Source organism: Narcine bancroftii, chromosome 9, assembly GCF_036971445.1.
Source record: "Narcine bancroftii isolate sNarBan1 chromosome 9, sNarBan1.hap1, whole genome shotgun sequence".
Lineage (NCBI taxonomy): Eukaryota > Metazoa > Chordata > Chondrichthyes > Torpediniformes > Narcinidae > Narcine > Narcine bancroftii.
The window spans coordinates 55,224,994-55,244,610 of NC_091477.1; the positions used below are offsets into that span (position 1 = coordinate 55,224,994).

At 43.2% G+C, this 19,617-nt stretch overlaps 1 protein-coding gene and 1 long non-coding RNA gene across 24 annotated transcripts in view; one reads left to right on the forward strand and one right to left on the reverse strand.

Annotated features, from left to right (window-relative positions):
- Positions 1–19,617, reverse strand: part of LOC138743658 (protein FAM53A-like) — a 211,460-nt gene that overhangs the window by 154,460 nt on the left and 37,383 nt on the right. For all 10 annotated transcript variants that reach the window (XR_011344984.1, XR_011344983.1, XR_011344985.1 and 7 more), the window contains exon 2: positions 425–679. Coding sequence is in view for 7 of the 10 variants with exons in the window: in XM_069899198.1 (XP_069755299.1) it covers positions 425–502 (78 nt within the window). In the remaining 3 variants the exon portion in view is untranslated. The remainder of the gene's footprint in view (positions 1–424; positions 680–19,617) is intronic.
- LOC138743659 (uncharacterized) overlaps positions 12,888–19,617 on the forward strand; it is a 41,460-nt gene continuing 34,730 nt past the window's right edge. For 12 of the 14 annotated variants that reach the window (XR_011344999.1, XR_011344996.1, XR_011344994.1 and 9 more), the window contains exon 1: positions 12,889–13,266. This is a non-coding gene — a long non-coding RNA (uncharacterized lncRNA). Of the gene's footprint in view, positions 13,267–19,617 lie in introns of all 14 variants that reach the window. The other 2 variants (XR_011344986.1, XR_011344991.1) reach the window with 1 other exon arrangement.

Below are 19,617 nucleotides of genomic sequence, written 5' to 3' on the forward strand. Positions count from 1 at the left end.
CAGGTGTCACTGTGCTCAATGCAAATTACCAAATATAAAAAGAATTTAAAGTTCCTTACTAATTGTAGAACGATGCAACAAAAAAAATCTTCAAAATAGGTCATTCTGGAGTGAGACATCTGTCACTTCACTCTAGAGAATTCCAGTGCATAGATGGAACTCCGAGAACATTGCATTTAAGAGATTCTTAGAAATACTTTTTGTGTTTTAAAGTTGGACAGCAAGCAGTTCCACCATCACCAACTGGTAGCATTGTGGCCTGGATCACTACTTTCCTACCACACAAGAGTAGTGTTCACAAAATTCTCAGTGCTGGATTCCCAAGATAAAGAATCAAAAGTAGTAAAATGCTCTCAGACAGACTATACTGTACTCCATGCATGGCAAGTCACAAGGCTCCAATAGTTGCAGATCAGCCACTTACCAGGTTAATATTGAAGACCTTACAAGCCAGGTCATCCAAACTCTGTTTCTGTAGCTGTTCTGTGATGACAGTTACCATGGTAACCTTCCTGCCTTTCCACGCGTGTTATGAAAGTGACTGAGCTCCTCCCTCTGCAAAGCCGATGCTTTCATTCCACCATGTTTCTTGTTCCAGGGATGCAGAGTTTATCGGAAGGTTGCCATCTTAAATGTGATACAAAACACCGGTACATTCTTAATCCATTCTTTTAACTGCCTATGGAAAATGGAGGGAAGAAATATTCATATCAATTACTAAAGTACAACAACGTCAATATCTAAGAATCAGTGATAGACAAAGGGAACAAATTATTTTCAGGTCTCTTGGTATGAGTAGCATAGAAGGTTGCTTTTGTTTAAAATTGTTAATTAATTTTTCAAAAATCCTGATTTAGAGAAGCATCTTTTTCTACTCTATATTCCATTATGATAATTGAATAACATCGCAAAGGCATTGGTTCCAAACAGAAAAATTTGCACTGGACATCATAGCTGTCAATGCTGAAATACAAGAAAATGCAAAAATCTCTAGCATTACGCCAACAGGCTGGGGATCGAGCTACATCACACCATGGCCTATCACCCACAAGGCCAATGGGCTAGTTGAGCGATTGCACCGCCACTTTAAATCGGCACTTACAACTTCTTCCTTGCCGCCATCAGATTTCTGAACAGAGAGGTGGAGAGGATGATAGGTTCTTGGGAGTCACTATCTCGGTAGGTCTTTCCTGGAACCAACACACCAATAGCATCATGAAGAAAGCCTCTACTTCCTCAGGAGTTTGCGGAGGAGCTAGTGGAGTTGTTCAAGTGAACCGGTACGGACTTGAAGGGCCGACATGGCCTGTTTCCGTGCTGTAAACGGTTATATGATTATATATATGTAACATGCTTTCTGACTCTGACATCCGAGGAAACATGAATAAATTGTACTCAACTACAAACCTTCAAAGCAGAGTTGTTGCAAAACAGACAAAAGACATGTGACCAGATGCAAAAGCTAAACACTGAGGATCTTGAATACAAACAGGAAATGATGAAATATCATTGACCTGAAATATTAACTCTCAGTACATACTTTCTCACTAGCATGAGCAGAAACAAACACTGGTCAAGACATCATGAGTTTATTTCAAAAAGTCTCATGGAAGCGGTGCTTTTGAGAAAACCAGTGCCTTAACCAGTATTTAACCTGCAGCACTACTGCTGGTCCAGATTACCTACTGAAGTATCTCTTGCATTAAATTCTTCTTCAGGAGAAACAAAAATATGAAGGAGATCCAGTAAGCTTCGCATTGTTCCATTACATAAAACTTAGAAGAGGACTTCAAAGCATACAAGAAGCCTATCTAATAAAATCACATCACCAATGGAGTTTAAGAATATAGAGTTTACATTATTTCACAACAGCAAGTTATGAATATGGCAATTTTCTAGAACGAGGAAATCACAAAGTATGCAAATGCAGAAGGCCATTCAAAGTCTTGCTAAAATTCAAGTGGATAAGATCAAGCCCCCTGTCATCAATGATCCTCCTTGTTGTCTTTTCATAAAAGATATCAAGTGAGTCTGGCATGATGCAATCCAGAGAGACCACATTAGGTTCAAGAAACCACTAATTGTTAATTTTCTGTAAATCTTGCAGGAATCAATATCCTCGTCTGGCCTGTATGTGACTATTTCAACTCTTAATGCCTTTTTGAAAATGAGTTACTAATCAATGCATGGTGTATCCTAGCTTTATAAGCTCCCTGAATTTGTTTCTGCTTTCAAGAATAGAAGTATTGAGCATCAATCACAACACATGAAGCAACTGAATGTTCAAATACATCTGCAGCAGCAATTTTTTTTAGGCATGCAGCATGGTAACAGGTCATTTTTGGTCCACAAGCCCATGCCACCCAATTTTTTTATTTTATTTAATTGTTTGCATCATTACATGAAAAAAAAAACATTACTCAAATATCCATAGCCAATTATAGCAATTACACCCAATTAACCTACAACCCCGGTACATTTCAAACAGTGGGAGAAAAATGGTGCCACTGGGGAATACCCACACAGATATGGGGAGAACGTGCCAACTCCTTACAGACAGTGCGAGATCCAAACCCCAGTCCTGATCGCTGGCATTGTAACAGTGTTGCGCTAATCATTACGCTAACCATCCTGCCCATCTCTAAATGTGCCACCCACATTTGCTTTTCAAAACTAAGTTCCATCTCAGATGTAATCTCAGAATATTCAGAGGCGGCAATACAATCGACTTGGAAGCCAAAATTGTTTTACTGATATTCTTTCTTTTATTTGGCTTGGCTTCGCCATCGAAGATTTATGGAGGGGTATGTCCACGTCTGCTGCAGGCTCGTCGGTGACTGACAAGTCCGATGAGGGACAGGCAGGCACGGTTGCAGCGGTTGCAGGGGAAAATTGGTTGGTTGGGGTTGGGTGTTAGGTTTTTCCTCCTTTGTCTTTTGTCAGTGAGGTAGGCTCTGCGGTCTTTACAAAACCCATTTAGACACAAGTTAAATCAAATCTCAATAAGTGACTGTGACAGTCAAGTTAAGATCTTCAACTATTTTTAATGCAATTTGTCAATATTTACATTCTATTTCAGCAAAAAATACATGCTACTGGAGAAATTCAGTGGGTTAAACAGAATTGAGAGTGGTGAGAGACAATAGCCAGTATTCAAAGAGATGGGGCATGGATGAGAGGGGTGTGGGGGGGGGGGGGGGGTTGTAAGGGTGAGGTGGACTGGAGAAGTGAGGGATGATGGACAGAAAGAGATAGGGGGTTATGGGGGAAGGATAGAGACAGAGGCTGGTGGACAATAGGTGAAAGCTGATGAGGATGGAGACACCGAGGCTACAAGTGCTAGAATACAAAGAAGGAAGTCATTAATGATGGAAAACCATAGTGAGAGAGATGAAGGACTACAAAAAAAAAGTTTGCTGATGCCGTTCAACCTGCTCAGTTCTTCCAGAAGGTTTTTTCTCCTCTCTGGATTCTGGGATCCTCGTTTCTTGTATTTCCCATTTGTTCCTTAAATTCTGATAGAACGTTTAGAATCAAATTACTTGTCCACATGAGCAAGAATCCTCTCAAAAAGGGGCAGATAAGAACACTGCAACTTTCCATTTGAGAATGTCTCTTCACTTTGCTCAAAATCAGAGCTCATTTCAGAGCAGGGAGCAGAAGGCTGATTTCAGTGTTCTGCTACAATGAAGCCTACTCTTTGGATTTTGCAAAGTTGTCTCAAGTCCTTCATTTTTGTACAGCTAAAACAAATATAAATATCAATTGAAGATTACTGAATATGTTTTTGCTCAAGAGAGCACATTTCTGTAACAACCAGAATTTGTTGTCATGTACGTGCCACAAAATTCTTTGTTTTTTAGCAGCATCACAGGGCAAATATTGCTATAAATTACATGTTAAAATAAATAACTTGGTGCAAAAGTAATGTCATGTCTGTGGTTCATTGTCCATTCAGAAATCTGATGGCAGAGGGGAAGAAGCTGTCCTTGTGCGTCTTCAGGCTCCTGCACCTGCTTCCCAATGATAGCAGTTAAAGAAAGCATGGCCTGGGTGGTGAGGGTCCTTGACGAGAGACTGCTTTTTTAAGACACTGTAGTTAAACATACGCAGAGGGAAGAACGCGATTGTGTGGTGCAGTTTGATAATGCTGTCACAGATCCATTCTGCACAGCATTCATACATCAAGTACGGTAGTTGCAGTAGACAGGATGTGCAAATTCAAGTTAGAGCCTTCAATGTTTCATATAGTGGGTCAAAACCAGGAGGTTTTATTGTTGAGCTGGGCGTTTATTCGAGGGGAACAAGTTTTTTTTTGCCAAATTTCTGCAGCAAGTCTTGAGTGTGTCATTAAGGTTTCTGAATGTACATAGTGAGCTGGGAGATTCATTGTGGTGCTTTGGGTTTCAGAGAATTTTTCTGAAGGTCTATCATAATGACCACCCAGACGAGCATCAACCACCCATGAATTAGTGTAGATATCAGAGATCCTATGTCGGTAATAGTGATGAAATTTGGTTGAAGAGCCAGATATTTGGAATGAGATCGAGCAGACCAGGAAACTCTCAAATCATAGCAAGCTACACAGTAATTCCATGCTGGCATTTCAATTTGCTCTGGTGAGCTTTTGGCCAGTGTTTACCTGACTATCTATCTTTCCAACAGATTTCCAGATGAAGACAAAAAAGTTAAAGTGCAGCCTTGTGTCACTCCCAAATGAGTTAGCATTGGATCACATTAGGTTTGCTTGCTCCAAAACGTAACTCTGTGGTGACATCAAGGTGAAACACTGAGATGTTGCACTCAATTAGATTTGACTGCAGCCTTCACTGAGAAAATGATTCTATTATTCACAAATCAACAGCAGTGCACTTTCAATCCCTTTCAAAGTCACAACTGCAGGAGTCAGTAACAGCGGTCTGGAATCCTGTAACTCTTGGAATAGCTTCAAATGGAACCTTGGTTTGGTCTGGCTGTGATGGCAAGATGAATCTGTGTAGGGAAAGATGGAATCCTTCCAAACCTCTCCTACCATCTCAGGCTTAAAAGTAGTTTCGAAGCTTATGTGATGGACGAAGGCCAAATCACTCATTCAGCTGGTTATTGCCTAGCCAAATGAAGGAAAACAGCAATGTTGAAAGCTCCAGGGTGATAGACTGTTGCTGTGTGCAACTTAAACTATTCAAGCAGATCATCCTTCAAACCATTAGATGAACATCATGGAATGCAAGAACAAGTTAACATCGTACCTCTCAAGGTGCTTACCTTCAATACAAACAGATAATAAAACATTGCTTCATTTCCTGACCTTTCCATAACTCAAAACAGTCTCACGGGCATAGCTAGCTGCCAAAGCCATTCCCTGCCTTCTGCCATGAACCAGGCAAATTTGTTATGGAGATTTCTGGGAAATCAACAGTGGGATAAAGTGGTTAAGGACCCAACACTTCAACAGAAAAGCTCTTGTGCTGAGCCCTCGACATTTCTAGAATTGATGTGCCACCATGTCATTGAGAAAAATCTCATACAGATCTCAGGCAAGCATGCACTATCCAGACTTTCAAAGAGACCAAGACACTGACCAACATTTTTACTCCAATACAAGAATTAATGACAAAATTCAGTATTTCCTGTCTTTTCTCAATACATCAAGTTTGAATTATTGCAATACATAAAAGTGCAGGAGCAACTCAGCAGATCATGCAGCATCTGTAGAGTATTCATCAAGGTACGAGCAAAAAGTAGGCAATCGCCTGAATAAAAAGGTGGTGAGGACAGGTGGAAAAGGGGCAGGGGATATGGGTGGGAGGGCAGAGAGAAAAAAAGCTGAAAAAATAGAGGGAGGGGTAGCTCTCTGAATGGAGAGGGAAGGTGTGGGGACCTGGAGGAAAGGGGAGAGAGAGAGAGAAAGGAGACAGAGAGAGGGAGCCTTACAGAAACTGGAGAACTTGACATTGAGGCTACCTGCCTGGAGAGTGCCTGAAAGGAATATTAGGTGCTGTTCCTCCAAGTGGTGGTTGTCTTAGTTTGGCAGTACACATGGCCATTGACAGACATGTCGGTATGGGAATGGGCTTCATTTCATTTTGAAATGGTTTCATATAGATTGCCAGTGACAGATCTTACACATTGGATCATTTCCTACTTCATCTTAGATTAAGACTGCTAAAACATTAGTACTTTCACGGCAAAAAGATTTTCTCGCCAGACAGATGAAATTGAATTACAGCCCAGTTCCCTGATCCAAGAACTCGATGACTAACCCACTTCATCCCCCTATTTCACTTCAAATTTAAATCTCCCATTCCAATCACACTGATGATTAAATCTTCTGTGCTCGTTAAAATAAAAATATCCATGGATACTCTTTATTAAAAATGTAATCCCTAAAAGCACATGGTCAAAACTTTATGATCAAATCTGGACCAATTTTAAACTCAAGCTCGAGAAGACCAAATCAGAAATTTCTAAATATGGTTTAAAAAATATCTTTGATTTGTTTATGCCACTGCACAATTAATCAAAAATTTTGGATTAATTATCCACAAGTTCAAATGCTTGCTGAGGAATTTAAATATAGTTCATTAATTAAACGTGTTTCTTTTTACAAAAAAAAACACTAGAATAAGCAAGTGAGGAGACAACTGAAGGCAATCTGGTTAATTGAAATGCTTCAGGAAAAGAAATCAGCTATCCATACACAGACAATTGGTGTGAGTGAGACTCCTTTTACAGAAGAATGTGGTTTACTTTACTCCCCTCTGAAGTAATCTAAATAGTTTATCCAAACCACCTAAAGAAAAATCAGAAAATGGGAAAAGACAAATACAGGTTGTCTTTTTAATCTGGTGACATTGGGACATTGCTGGACCACAGAAAATGCCAGAAAACAGAAATTGACTGCTAAAGGAACCCGCCTGTGTTAACATATTAAAGAAAGAACAAAGCATAAAACTGTGAGGCGACACGGTTAGCGTAGCGGTTAGCGCAATTCCTTTACAGCATTAGCAACCAGGACCGGGGTTTGAGTTCCAAACTGTCTGTAAGGAGTTTGTTATAACAAGTGGCCAGACCACGGGTGTCGCTGAACCACAGAGCACTGGCTTAGAGAGGATATGACAATAGCCCTACAAAGTTACTCTTCAATTAAAACTGGGAAACTCTACCGAAGGCCGATTATACCCAACGGATTTCAGGTTTATTGTCAGAGTACATATATGACATCACATACCATGCTGAGATTCTATATGCTGTACACAGCATATACATGTAAATAAATAAAGAACTGTAAACAGATAATGAATGCAAACAAACCAAATATGCAATACAAAGAGAATTTAAAAAAGCAATAAAATGTACAAGAGTTCTTAAATTTGAGTCCCTGAATGAGTTTGTCGTTGAGGAGTCTGATAGTGGAGGGGTAACAGCTGAACCTGGTGGTGCGAGTCTTATGTAATCTATATCTCTTTCCTGATGGCAGCAGCGAGAACAGAGCATGTGCTGGGCAGTGTGGATCCCTGATGATTGCTACTGCTCTCCAATGGCAGTGTTCCCTGTAGATGTACTTAATAGTAGGGAGAGTTTTGCCTGTGAGATCCTGGGCTGTGTCCACTATCTTTTGGAGGGGTTCACACTCAGGGGTATTGGTGTCCCCATACCAAACCGTGATGCAGCTAGTCAGCACTCTTTCCAACCCATATCTGTAGAAATTTGACAGGGTTTCTGGTGTCATACTAAACCTCCACAAACTCCTGAGGAAGTAGAGGTGCTGACGTGCTTTCTTCATGGTGCTATTAGTGTGTTCAGTCCAGGAAAGATCCTCAAAGAAAGTGACTCCCAAGAACTTAAATTTTCTCCCCCTCTGCACCTCTGATCCCCCCAATGATCACTGAATTGTACACCTCTGGATTTTCCTTCCAGAAGTCAACAATCAGCTCCTTAGTTTTGGTGACATTGAGTTGTTGGTGCACTATTCAGCCAATTTTTCAATCTCTATCCCCTTCCTTTATTCAACCCAGTACAGTGATATCATCGGCAAATTTGTAGATGGTGTTATTGTTGTACTGCACCGTTATAGGTGCAAAGGGAGTAGAGCAGGGGGCTAAGAACACAGCCCTATGGTGCTCGGGTACTGATGGCGTTTGAGGAGATGTTCTTGCCAATTCTCATTGATTGTGGTCTGGAGGTGAGGAAATCCATGATCCAATTACACAGTTGTGTGTTGAGTCCCAGGTCTTGGAGTTTGCTGATCAATTTTGAGAGGATAATGGTGTATGTAGATGGTAAACACCATTTAACAGAAACTTGTAAAATAATCTAAAGCACCCAACTTCCCCGGTAAATGCTCTCAGTAGCATCACATTGATTGATCATGCCAGAATAGACAAACAAGCAGATGGGAGTAGTCTTGCTCTAAGTCAATCATAGGCTAGGGAACCTCTACCACATACCGATTACTGCTTCACATACTTGATAAAATGGTGCTCTTCCATGTTGAAGATGGCTAGGAAACAACAGAGGTTAAGAAGGCAAAGAAGATTCTTTGGGAAGGACTTCAATATCCATTGTGTAGCACCACCAGTGGACTGGAGTCCTGATCATCAGCTGACCTTCATGATAAATCACAAACCTTAACAACAAAGTTGAAACAATCCACAGCTTGTAGTGCACCAGCCATTATTCATATTCTTGGTCAGGGCATGGATAAAAGAAATGATAGCAAACAAATCTTTCAATTTTAAGACAGAATTTGATCTAATGAGGAATCAAGGGGGTTCTGTAAAATTAAAGTCATGCAGGAGGACAATCTATTGATTGGATTAATGCCTTACAGAAAGAAATACTGGCATTGTCAAAGGAGAATAATCATTTCAAGCCCAGCACACTCACACCAGCTTTTTATTTAACAGACTCCCTCCATCCCATAGTCACAACAATGCTCGATTCTATTTGCACCACCAAGACAATGAAGCTGTCTGTACCAGGGTAGCAGGACATAGAAAACCTTTAGGCCTGGGAAGGTAAGTGGCAGGTGGCATGCTCTACTCGTGCCAGGTAACAACCTTCATCAACTACTCTCCTCATTTTATAACAAAATTGATCATGAATACACAGCCATTAACAGCAGATTCATCAGAATTTTTAAATTTTTGCTCTGTGGAATTGGCACAGAAGATGAGTTGAAGCTAACGGCAGAGATAATCCATGTCCAAATGGAATGGTAGATCAGGTTTGAGGGACCAGGTGGCCTACACCTGTTCCTACTTTCTTTACACCAATACAATGACTCCAGAGACCATGGGTTCCAAATGAGTGCAATTAACCTGCAGCATTTAGGAATATGATGCAACAATTCTGGTTGAGCGTGGGCCCAACAAACACTGAAGTTGACACTAATGAAGTCATTCACTTATTTCCCTTGCTATGAATGCACCACATGTAGTATCTCAAAATTGCATAATAATGAAGTGAGCTGCAAAGATCCACAAGCGAACTGGGACACGGAGGTGCAGGCTCGTACTTGGCTGACATCACAATGGTCCCAGTGGAAGGGGCAGAAAAGGATCATGGGATAACCTCTCAAGAGGGTTCCAGTCCAGTCAATTGGTTGGTTCAATTCATTCACAGCTTCTGTGTGACAGCACATTGACCATAGATAGTGGTGATCCCGATGATACAAAATGGCATTTTGCACAGAATGTAGTCTTACTGAAGCTGCCGACCTTTTGGACCTCACAGCTGCGAGTCTTGTTCGAACAGGCTGAGGCCCAGTTTCAGGTCAGGCAGATCACTGCAGACTCCACAAGATATCACTACGTGGTCAGTTTGCTCGACCAGGAGACTGCTGGATGAATCATCGACATATCAGCCACCAACAGGCATGAGGCAATTAAGGTGCTCCTTATCTGCTCCTTCGGTCTTTCCCAGCGCAAATGAGCAGCATGGCTGCTCCACATGGACGGCCTGGGTGACCACATGCCGTCCACCCTTATGAATGATATGCTGGCATTAATGGTTGGCCACAAACCCTGATTTATTTTTCAAGCAGATATTTCTCGAAAAGATGCCGGAAGACATCTGCCTACTCGTTGTGGATGACGACTTCAACGACCCATGCAGGTTAGCAGCCTATGCGAATGTCCTGTGGCATGGCAAGCAATATGGATGGCGGGGCATCAGTTGACATCGTTGTTGAGTCACGCTGAGTGACTTATCTGACAGCTGCAGCAGGTGGAGACTCAAACTCAGAACGGTTATGGAGCCCGCTGCAGCTGTCTACCTTGTTCCCATCTGGAAAACGCTGGGGCTGGCCGTCCCAAAACATGGTGCCCAGCATGACATCCCCACGTAGGGACCGCCATTGCGCACCCAGACACACAGGCTTTCCTTTCCCTCCGACAAGCTGAGGCTCTCCAAGGAAGAATTCAGGAAGATGGAAATCATTTGGCACTCGGACAGCCCATGGGCACTCCTCTGCACAAGGTGCCAAAGTTTTCAGAGGGATGGAGATGTTGGGACTACCGCCAGTTCAACGACACCATGACAGCTGACCAGTACCTAGTTCCCCACATCCAGGATTTCATGGCCAATCTACATAGAGCAAGGATCATCTAAAAAAATCAACCTGGTCTCGGGGTACTACCAGATCCCTGTGCACCCCAATGACGTCCCCAAAATGGCCTTCATCACCCCATTTAGCTTTTCAAGTTCCTCCTCCAGCCATTTGGCCTCAAGAATGAAGCGCAGACCATCCAGAGGCTCATGGACTTGGTAGGGCATGGCCTGGATTTTGTTTTTATCTATCTTGATGACATCTTCATCACCAGTCGATCACAACAGAAGCATCTAACACACCTGCTGCTGCTCTACCAGCGACTGAGCGCCTATGGCCTAGCCATCAAATGTCAGATTGGCCTGACGGCTATAGATTTCCTTGGGAACTGCATTGATTGACACGGGGTGGTCTCTCTTCCGTCAAAGGTTGAAGCCTTTTGTAAGTTCGCCAAGCCAAAGGTTTGCAGGGATTGTAAACTTCTACCATCTACTTGCCATCAGCTGCTAGGATCTTGCAGCCTCTTTTCCAGCTACTGTCTGGTCGGACTGAAGAATTCAGCTGAGATGCGGAGTTTTCGACAACTTTCAACCTGGCCAAAGAAATTCTGGATAATGCCACCCTTCTAGCTCGTTGATGTGCCCACCGCCCTCACAGCCAATGCATCCAACACGGGTGTCAATGGCATCCTGGAGCAGCTGATGGACATTGGAGAGCACTCGCTTTCTTCAGCAGACACATGCATTCGACAGGGAGTTGCTAGCCCTCTACCTCACCCTACTCCATTTTCGCTATTTCTTTTAAGGACAGGACTTCACGGTCTTCACCAATCATAAGCCCCCATTTTTGTCTTCGCCAAGGTGTCGGATCCGTGGTGTCAAGGCAGCAGCAACACCTCTCTCATATCTCAGAGTACACAATGGCCATCAAGCATATTTCTGGCAAGAACAACCTCATGGCTGATGCTCTGCCCGTTCATCTGTCTTGTCTGTCCCACAGATTCGACTATACAGCAGTCGCAGCGGCAGGATGATGAGATTCCAGCCTGTTCATCTGTCTTGTCTGTCTCACAGATTCGACTATACAGCAGTCGCAGAGGCAGGATGATGAGATTCCAGCCTACCGCCCTGCAATCTAGGGCTACAGCTGGAAGATATGCATTTCAGGCCATCCGAAGCCACACTTCTCTGTGATGAGTCCACCAGCCAACCTAGGCCAATCACTCCCGTCGTGAGGAAGCGTTGCATCTTCGACATGCTATATGGGTTGGCCCACCCATCCATTCAGACAACTCAACTGGTTGCAGACAGATTCATGTGGCATGGCTTGCGTAAACAGGTCAACCACTGGGCCAGAACTTGCCTGCACTCTCAGATATCCAAGGTGCTTCAGTCCTTTCCGCTGACACACAGACAATTTGACCATGTCCACATGGACATCATCGGGCCGTTTCCAGTTTCTCGAGGTGCCACATACCTGTTCACAATGGTAGACAGGTTCACTAGATGGCTGGAAGCTGTCCCACTCTTGGACACTTCCATGACACCCTGCACCAGGGCCCTCATCATCAACTGGATAGTCGATTTCGGCCTTTCTTCCAATATCTCATCAGGCAGGGCAGCACAGTTCATGTCTGGCTTACGGGCAGCACTGACCCAGTTCCATCACACCAAGGCCTACCACCCACAGTCTAATGACCTGGTGTATTGGTTCCATTGGCATTTGAATATGGCCCTCATGGCATGGCTCCAAGGCCCAATTTGGGTGGACGAGCCACCTTGGGTGCTCCTGGACATCCGCACAACGTCGAAGGAGGATATGGCCCTGGTGACACTCCCGGGTGAGTTTGTGCCAGTGGCTCGCGGCCAGGAGGAAACACCTACAGCCTTTCTAACATGACTTCGCGAGAAGGTGGGCACCTTGGACTCTGTCCCAACCTCATATCACGTCCAGCTCTATCCTACATCCTGAAGAATCTCAAAGACTGCAAATACATCTTCATAAGGAGAGCCACGCACCAGACACCCCTTCAGAGTCCATACAAGGTCTTTTGGACTTTGGGGGGAGGCAGGAAGCATTCACGGTTGACCACCTCAAACCAGCACACCTTGACCTCGACTAACTAGTAACTGTTCCAGCCCCACAGCAGGAAGGACAGCCTCACAAATGTGTAAACAGTGGACTCGGCACCTCTGAACACCAGTTCTTGGGGGTGGGGTGGTGGGAGATGTCATGTAGCGAGCTGCAATGATCCACAAGCAAACTGGGTCACGGAGGTGTGATCTCACACTGGGTTGACATCACAATGGTCCTATGAGAGGGCCAAAAAGGATTATGGGAGTGATGCTGATAAGCTCTCAGAGAGTTCCAATAAAGTCAATTGGTGAGGGCAATCACAAGAGTGGCTGGGTCCCGCACCAACCTGGCATGGTATCATTCCCAGTGCATCACTGACTTGACACTAGGTCTGCCAGAATGAGCTACAATTATACAGCAAAGGTAAAAGGCAGATTCAATCTGGGTGACAGCGAGTAGTTCACTTGGTAATACTTGACCGGCAGACACTTGGGGTTTAGCCCATCTCGGATGTCTATGCACGCTCCTATAAATGCAGAAGTCTGAAATGAGCTCTAGATGAAATGGCTGAAGCTGGAGATGAAATGACTGGTGTTGAGATAGTGATGCACCCTCTATTAGACTCAACATTTCATTAGGTGAGTGAAGCACTAATGTGTTGCTGGGATGGTTTAATCCATAGGTACATAATTCGTGGTTTTGACAGGACAGATGCAAGGTGGTCTTTCAAAATAAGGCTTTATAATTTATGAATAAGATAAAAAGTATGTATTAAAGGGTACTGAGTCTGGAACACTACAGATGGAGGGAATAAATGTATTCAAGACAGTCACTGACAGACTTTCAGATATTAAGAGACGGGGTGGCATTGTGATAAAAGACGGATCCCTCTGCCAGGCTCTCAGCTGTCCACAGGTGTCTCTAGTCACCTTGTTCTGTGAACAAGCTGGTCAGTGGGTTGGCCCTCAGTTTGAACAGTCTGAAGCCCCCAATGTTATCTTTCACCAGCCGCCGATAATAGATAGCGGTGATTAGTAAGGGATTACTTAAGGTGCTTGACGTCCTGTTTTGCGGAAACTGCCAAAATGTTTGGCCTGGAAGTCAGCCTGAAGAAAACGGAGGTCCTCCATCAGCCAGCTCCCCACCATGACTACCAGCCCCCCCACATCTCCATCGGGCACACAAAACTCAAAACGGTCAACCAGTTTACCTATCTCGGCTGCACCATTTCATCAGATGCAAGGATCGACAACGAGATAGACAACAGACTCTCCAAGGCAAATAGCGCCTTTGGAAGACTACACAAAAGAGTCTGGAAAAACAACCAACTGAAAAACCTCACAAAGATTAGCGTATACAGAGCCGTTGTCATACCCACACTCCTGTTCGGCTCTGAATCATGGATCCTCTACCGGCATCACCTACGGCTCCTAGAACGCTTCCACCAGCGTTGTCTCCGCTCCATCCTCAAAATTCATTGGAGCGACTTCATCCCTAACATCGAAGTACTCGAGATGGCAGAGGCCGACAGCATCGAGTCCACGCTGCTGAAGATCCAGCTGCGCTGGGTGGGTCACGTCTCCAGAATGGAGGACCATCGCCTTCCCAAGATCGTGTTATATGGCGAGCTCTCCACTGGCCACCGTGACAGAGGTGCACCAAAGAAGAGGTACAAGGACAGCCTAAAGAAATCTCTTGGTGCCTGCCACATTGACCACCGCCAGTGGGCTGATATCGCCTCAAACCGTGCATCTTTTTGCCTCACAGTTCGGCAGGCAGCAACCTCCTTTGAAGAAGACCGCAGAGCCCAGCTCACTGACAAAAGACAAAGGAGGAAAAACCCAACACCCAACCCCAACCAACCAATTTTCCCCTGCAACCGCTGCAACCGTGTCTGCCTGTCCCGCATCGGACTTGTCAGCCACAATCGAGCCTGCAGCTGACGTGGACTTTTACCCCCTCCATAAATCTTCATCCGCGAAGCCAAGCCAAAGAAGAAAAAACTTAAGGTGGCATGTGAATAAAGAAAAAGTTTGCAAACCACTGTTTTAATCATACCTAATTGACTTGTTATGTGCACAGTTTCATAGCTCCAAAAGGAATTGAGCCAATGACAATTTTTCTCAAGCAAAATATTTCAGTAAAAATTGTATCTAGAGCAATGATTCTCAACTTTCCCTTCCCACTCACATCCCACCTTAAACAATCCCTTACTAATCACAGAGTACTGATGGCATAGGGATTACTCAAAGTGGTCTGTGAGTACAAGAAAATTTGAAAACCACTGCTATGGATCAATACTTGCAGTAGATTTTCCCACACTCCTTTATGCATCATGTGCAGGTTTTATTAAATTGTGCACTTATTTTTCCACACTCTTTTATAAATTGTACACGTGTTTTATTCCCACTATGATTTTCCACACTCTCTCCTATTAATTGTTGTGTGTTAATAAAAGTAACATTGATTGCAAATCCTTGGGTAAAGGTTCCCATGTTGTCACATGTTACATTTAGAATGTGACATACATGAAATTCTTCAACTTTGTCCAGACTCATCTCTCTCGAACCTGACACTCAACATAACAATAACCAGTGTGGGGACCAACATCAAGAGAGTCACCTGACAGCCCGCCACCAGCCATTTTTGGGGATACGGCATTTTATATGTGACACTAGACGCCAATGCTGTTGTTTTACACGTTTTGTTTCTTTTGCTCCCGAAATGCTGATTTGCTGACCCAGCATTACGCCAGCTTTGTTTGGATCAGTGTAAATGACCAGAGTAAACGTAAAAGTCAGTGTAAATGACTTAATAATGGGTCTTCCTTACAGCAATATCATTTCTATGTAATAAAAACCCATAAATATCTCAACTTAAGATTGCACAAAGGTTTCAAAACATGACAGCAAACTTTCTCAGAAATCCGTTGAGAAATCCCACTATCCAGTTTGCAGATGATACAACAGTGTTGGCCTCATCTGCAACAATAATGAGCCACACTACAGAGAAAAGGTGGAAAATCTTGTGAAATGATGCAAGAGAAACAACCTGAATCTCAACATGGACAAGATTAAGGAAATGATCATGGACTTCAGGAGGACCAGGAACGACCACCCTCCACAACATGTCAACAACTCTAGTAGAGAGAGAGTGGAGAGCACCAAGTTCTTTGGAGTTTATTTAACTAGTGACCTATCATGGACACTCAGAATCTCTCAATTGTCAAGGAGGAACAACAGTAACTGCAATTCCTGAGAAGACTGAAGTGGGCAAGGCCACCTGCCACCATCATGTCAACCACCTTTAGAATCTCTATCGAGAGCATCCTGGCCAGCTGCATCACAGTGGTATGGTTGCTGCAGATAAATGGATCGGAGGTAAATCAGAGGACTGTAAAAGTGGCAAGAGAGGGTCACTGGAGTCTCACTCCTCTCTTCCCCACCCCCCGTCTCCCCGACATGATCTAATGAGATGTTGTCTGAAGAGGGCGTGCAAAATCATTGAGGACCTGCACGCAGCATTTTTTCAGCTGCTCCTGTCGGGGAAGAGATACAGGAGTATAAAAGCCAACACCACCAGACTTCTTCCCACAGGCAGTGAGAATGCTGACCAACCAAAGGAACTGCTCACACCAAGCATCCAACACTCTTATATGTACAAAACAATTTTTAAAATTTGTATAGATGAAATATTTGTCCTGCATATGTATTGATTGTCTGTATGCGCGTTATGTCTGGTTATGTGTTTGCATGTTTTGCACCGAGGATGGGAGAACACCATTTCATTGCGCTGGACTTGTACAATCAGATGACAATAAACTTGACTTTAATAACCTTTCACAGCACTTCTAAATCTTTAAACCAAACACTTTAAATTTATGCCCTCAAAAGGAAGTTTTTCTTTGTTTATTCCCTTCAAAACTAGCAAAGATTTTATCCAACCACTTCCAACTTTTGTACCAAAAGCACCAGATTTTCTAATCCATGCATGGAACAAATATCTTTCTCCCCTCAAACTGTTCTAGCAAACCATTTTTTGTACTCTGTTCCTTTCATACCTGTCCAAGTGTGTCTAGATATGGTAGCAACATTCTCATTGTGACCCAACTGATATTAAAAGCTCAACATAAATCCTTTCCTTTAATTTATCCTTCTAAAAATAGCCCTGCTATGTTGAAATGAAACCATTTCAAGAGGTGATTTTTTTTTTGGACTGTCCATTGTCAGCACAATTGCTTGTTTAGGAACTGAGTCAAAGTTTTACACAAAGGAAAATGGCAAGTTTTAACTGTTGTTTCGCCTGCCAATTTGATCAAAACATTCTTTGCGGTTAATCGCAAAATGACAGGTAATTCAGCTCTTTTTGCTTTCTCTGTCATATAAGAAGAAGGTTTTCAAGGATTGCAGAGGGATTTGGGCTGCTTAGAAAAGTGGGCTGAAAACTGGCAGATGGAATTTAATGCTGATAAGTGTGAGGTGCTTCATTTTGGTAAGAAGAATCAGAATAGGACATACGTGGTAAATGGGAGAGCATTGAGGAATACAGAAGAGCAGAAAGATTTAGGAGTAACGGTACATCGTTCCCTGAAGGTAGAAACTCACGTGAATAGGGTGGTGAAGAAGGCTTTTAGTATGCTGGCCTTTATCAATCATTGCATGGAATATAGGAGTTGGGAGGTGATGTTGAGATTGTATAAGACGTTGGTGCGGCCTCATTTGGAGTTCTGTGTGCAGTTCTGGTCGCCTAATTATAGGAAGGATATAAACAGAGTGGAGAGAGTGCAGAGAAGGTTGACCAGAATGTTACCTGGGTTTAAGCATCTAGAGTATAGGGAGAGATTGGACAGATTAGGTCTTTATTCTTTGGAGCGTAGAAGGTTGAGAGGGGATTTGATAGAAGTATTTAAGATTATGAAAGGGAAAGACAGAGTGGATGTGGATAGACTATTTCCGTTAAGAGGAGGAAAGATTAAAACAAGAGGACATGAGTTAAGAATTAAGGGGCAGAGGTTTAGAGGTAACATGAGGGGGAACTTCTTTACTCAGAGAGTGGTAGCCGTGTGGAATGAGCTTCCGGGAGAAATAGTGGCGGCGGAGTCAATTGTATTATTTAAGAAAAGGTTGGACAGGTCTATGGATGAGAAGAAGATGGAGGGTTATGGGCATTGTGCAGGGAGGTGGGACTAGAAAGGGGTGTTTGGTTCGGTGCGGACTGGAATGGCCTAATGGCCTGTTTCCGTGCTGTAATTGTTATGTTATGTTATTTTTTTTGTTATGTTATCAGAACAACTCTTTTAATTTAGCTTTATTTCTTGCACCCAGTCCATACATTGCAGCTAAATATCTATCACTCTTAAATATACTTAGCAAATGAATTCCACAGCCATCATGGGTAGAGAACTTCCAAAATATTCTGTGTGGGAAAAAAAAGATCAATAATTAAAAGGATTCTCCTGGATCCACTGGATTCAACACACCCAAGCCAGAGGAAAATTACCTTTGCATCTGCTCTGTTAAGTCTTATAACAACTGTCTACATTTCAATGCCCTGGAGCATATTTCTAAACTCAAAACTCCAAACCCAGTCTGAATATCTCTCTTCTTAAGACCCACTTTCCATCCCAAGAATCATTCAGGTGAACCTTTATTGTGCAGGTACTCCCCCACTTGCAACCTATATGACTTGCACGCTTCTGTGCATACGACTGAATTTTAAAAAAATATCAGAAAAAATATAAAATTTACGCCGTTTATGTTGTATTTGACAAACTCTAACAGGAATACAGGGTAGGCAAGAGCCAAAGTGTGTGTATTTTTGTAAGTCAGTGTCCCGGGGTCCATAAGCTGGGCGTGGCCTTCTTGTTTCCTGTGCGCATACACGGTGGGTTCACATATTGCAGTTTAGTTAGCGCATGTGCGAGAGTTAAGGCTGTGAATTCAATATCGTCAGGACGCACAACTCTCACGCATGTGCTCCAATACGTGAACCTACCATGCATGTGCCAACTGAAGACTCGCACGTGTGCACAGGAATCAAGGTGGCCACACCCATCCTACAGACCTCAGGAAGCTGACTAACAAGGAAAGTATGCACATTTTAGCTCTTACATGCCCTGTATCCCTGTTATAGTTTGTCAAATACAATATTTGATTATAAAATTTGCTTCAAGACTTCCGTACTCCACGCACACGGGCAATATTCTGACTTATGTCCATTTCAAGATACGATCAATCCTTCAGTCCCAATTACGGTCGCAAATCAGGGAGTACCTGTACTCCCTCTATTGCAGATATATCCTCCTTCAAGTAGAGATATCAGACATGTACATAATATGTACATCAATGCCCCACAAGGGCACAACTTAATTGGAGAAAGCCATCTCTTGTACTCAGATACTCTTGCAATAAAGGACAGCATATTGTTGGCACTACCTGCATCTTAAGTTTTAGTTATTCATGTACAAGGAAATCAATACCGTTGTGAACTCTAACAGGAATACAGGGTAAGCAAGAACACCAATTTACACTATTTAAAAAAATCCTTCCCTATTTTAACCTCCAAATTGAGAGGCCTCACATTTTTGCCCACATTATATTCCATTCATCATGCCTTTTCCGACTCCTCTTCACTGCACACTTTCATCCAGCTTTTCATCATCCACAAACTTGAATATATTACACCTGACATCCCCTCACCTCACCCCCCCACCCCCCAACCATGATCTGGATTGTGAACATTTGACCTCCAAAACAGATTTTAATTTAATATAGACCTGCAGCAAAATAATGAGCCATTTTGGCCCACAAGTCCATGTCACCCAATTAACCTACACCTATGGTATGTTTCGAATGGTGGGAGGAAACTGGAGCCCCTGGGGAAAACCCACAAAGACACAGGGAGAACGTGCAAACTCCTTGCAGACAACACAGGATTCAAATCCTCGTCCTGATAGCTGGCGCTGTAAAGGCATTGCACCCGTGCAATTC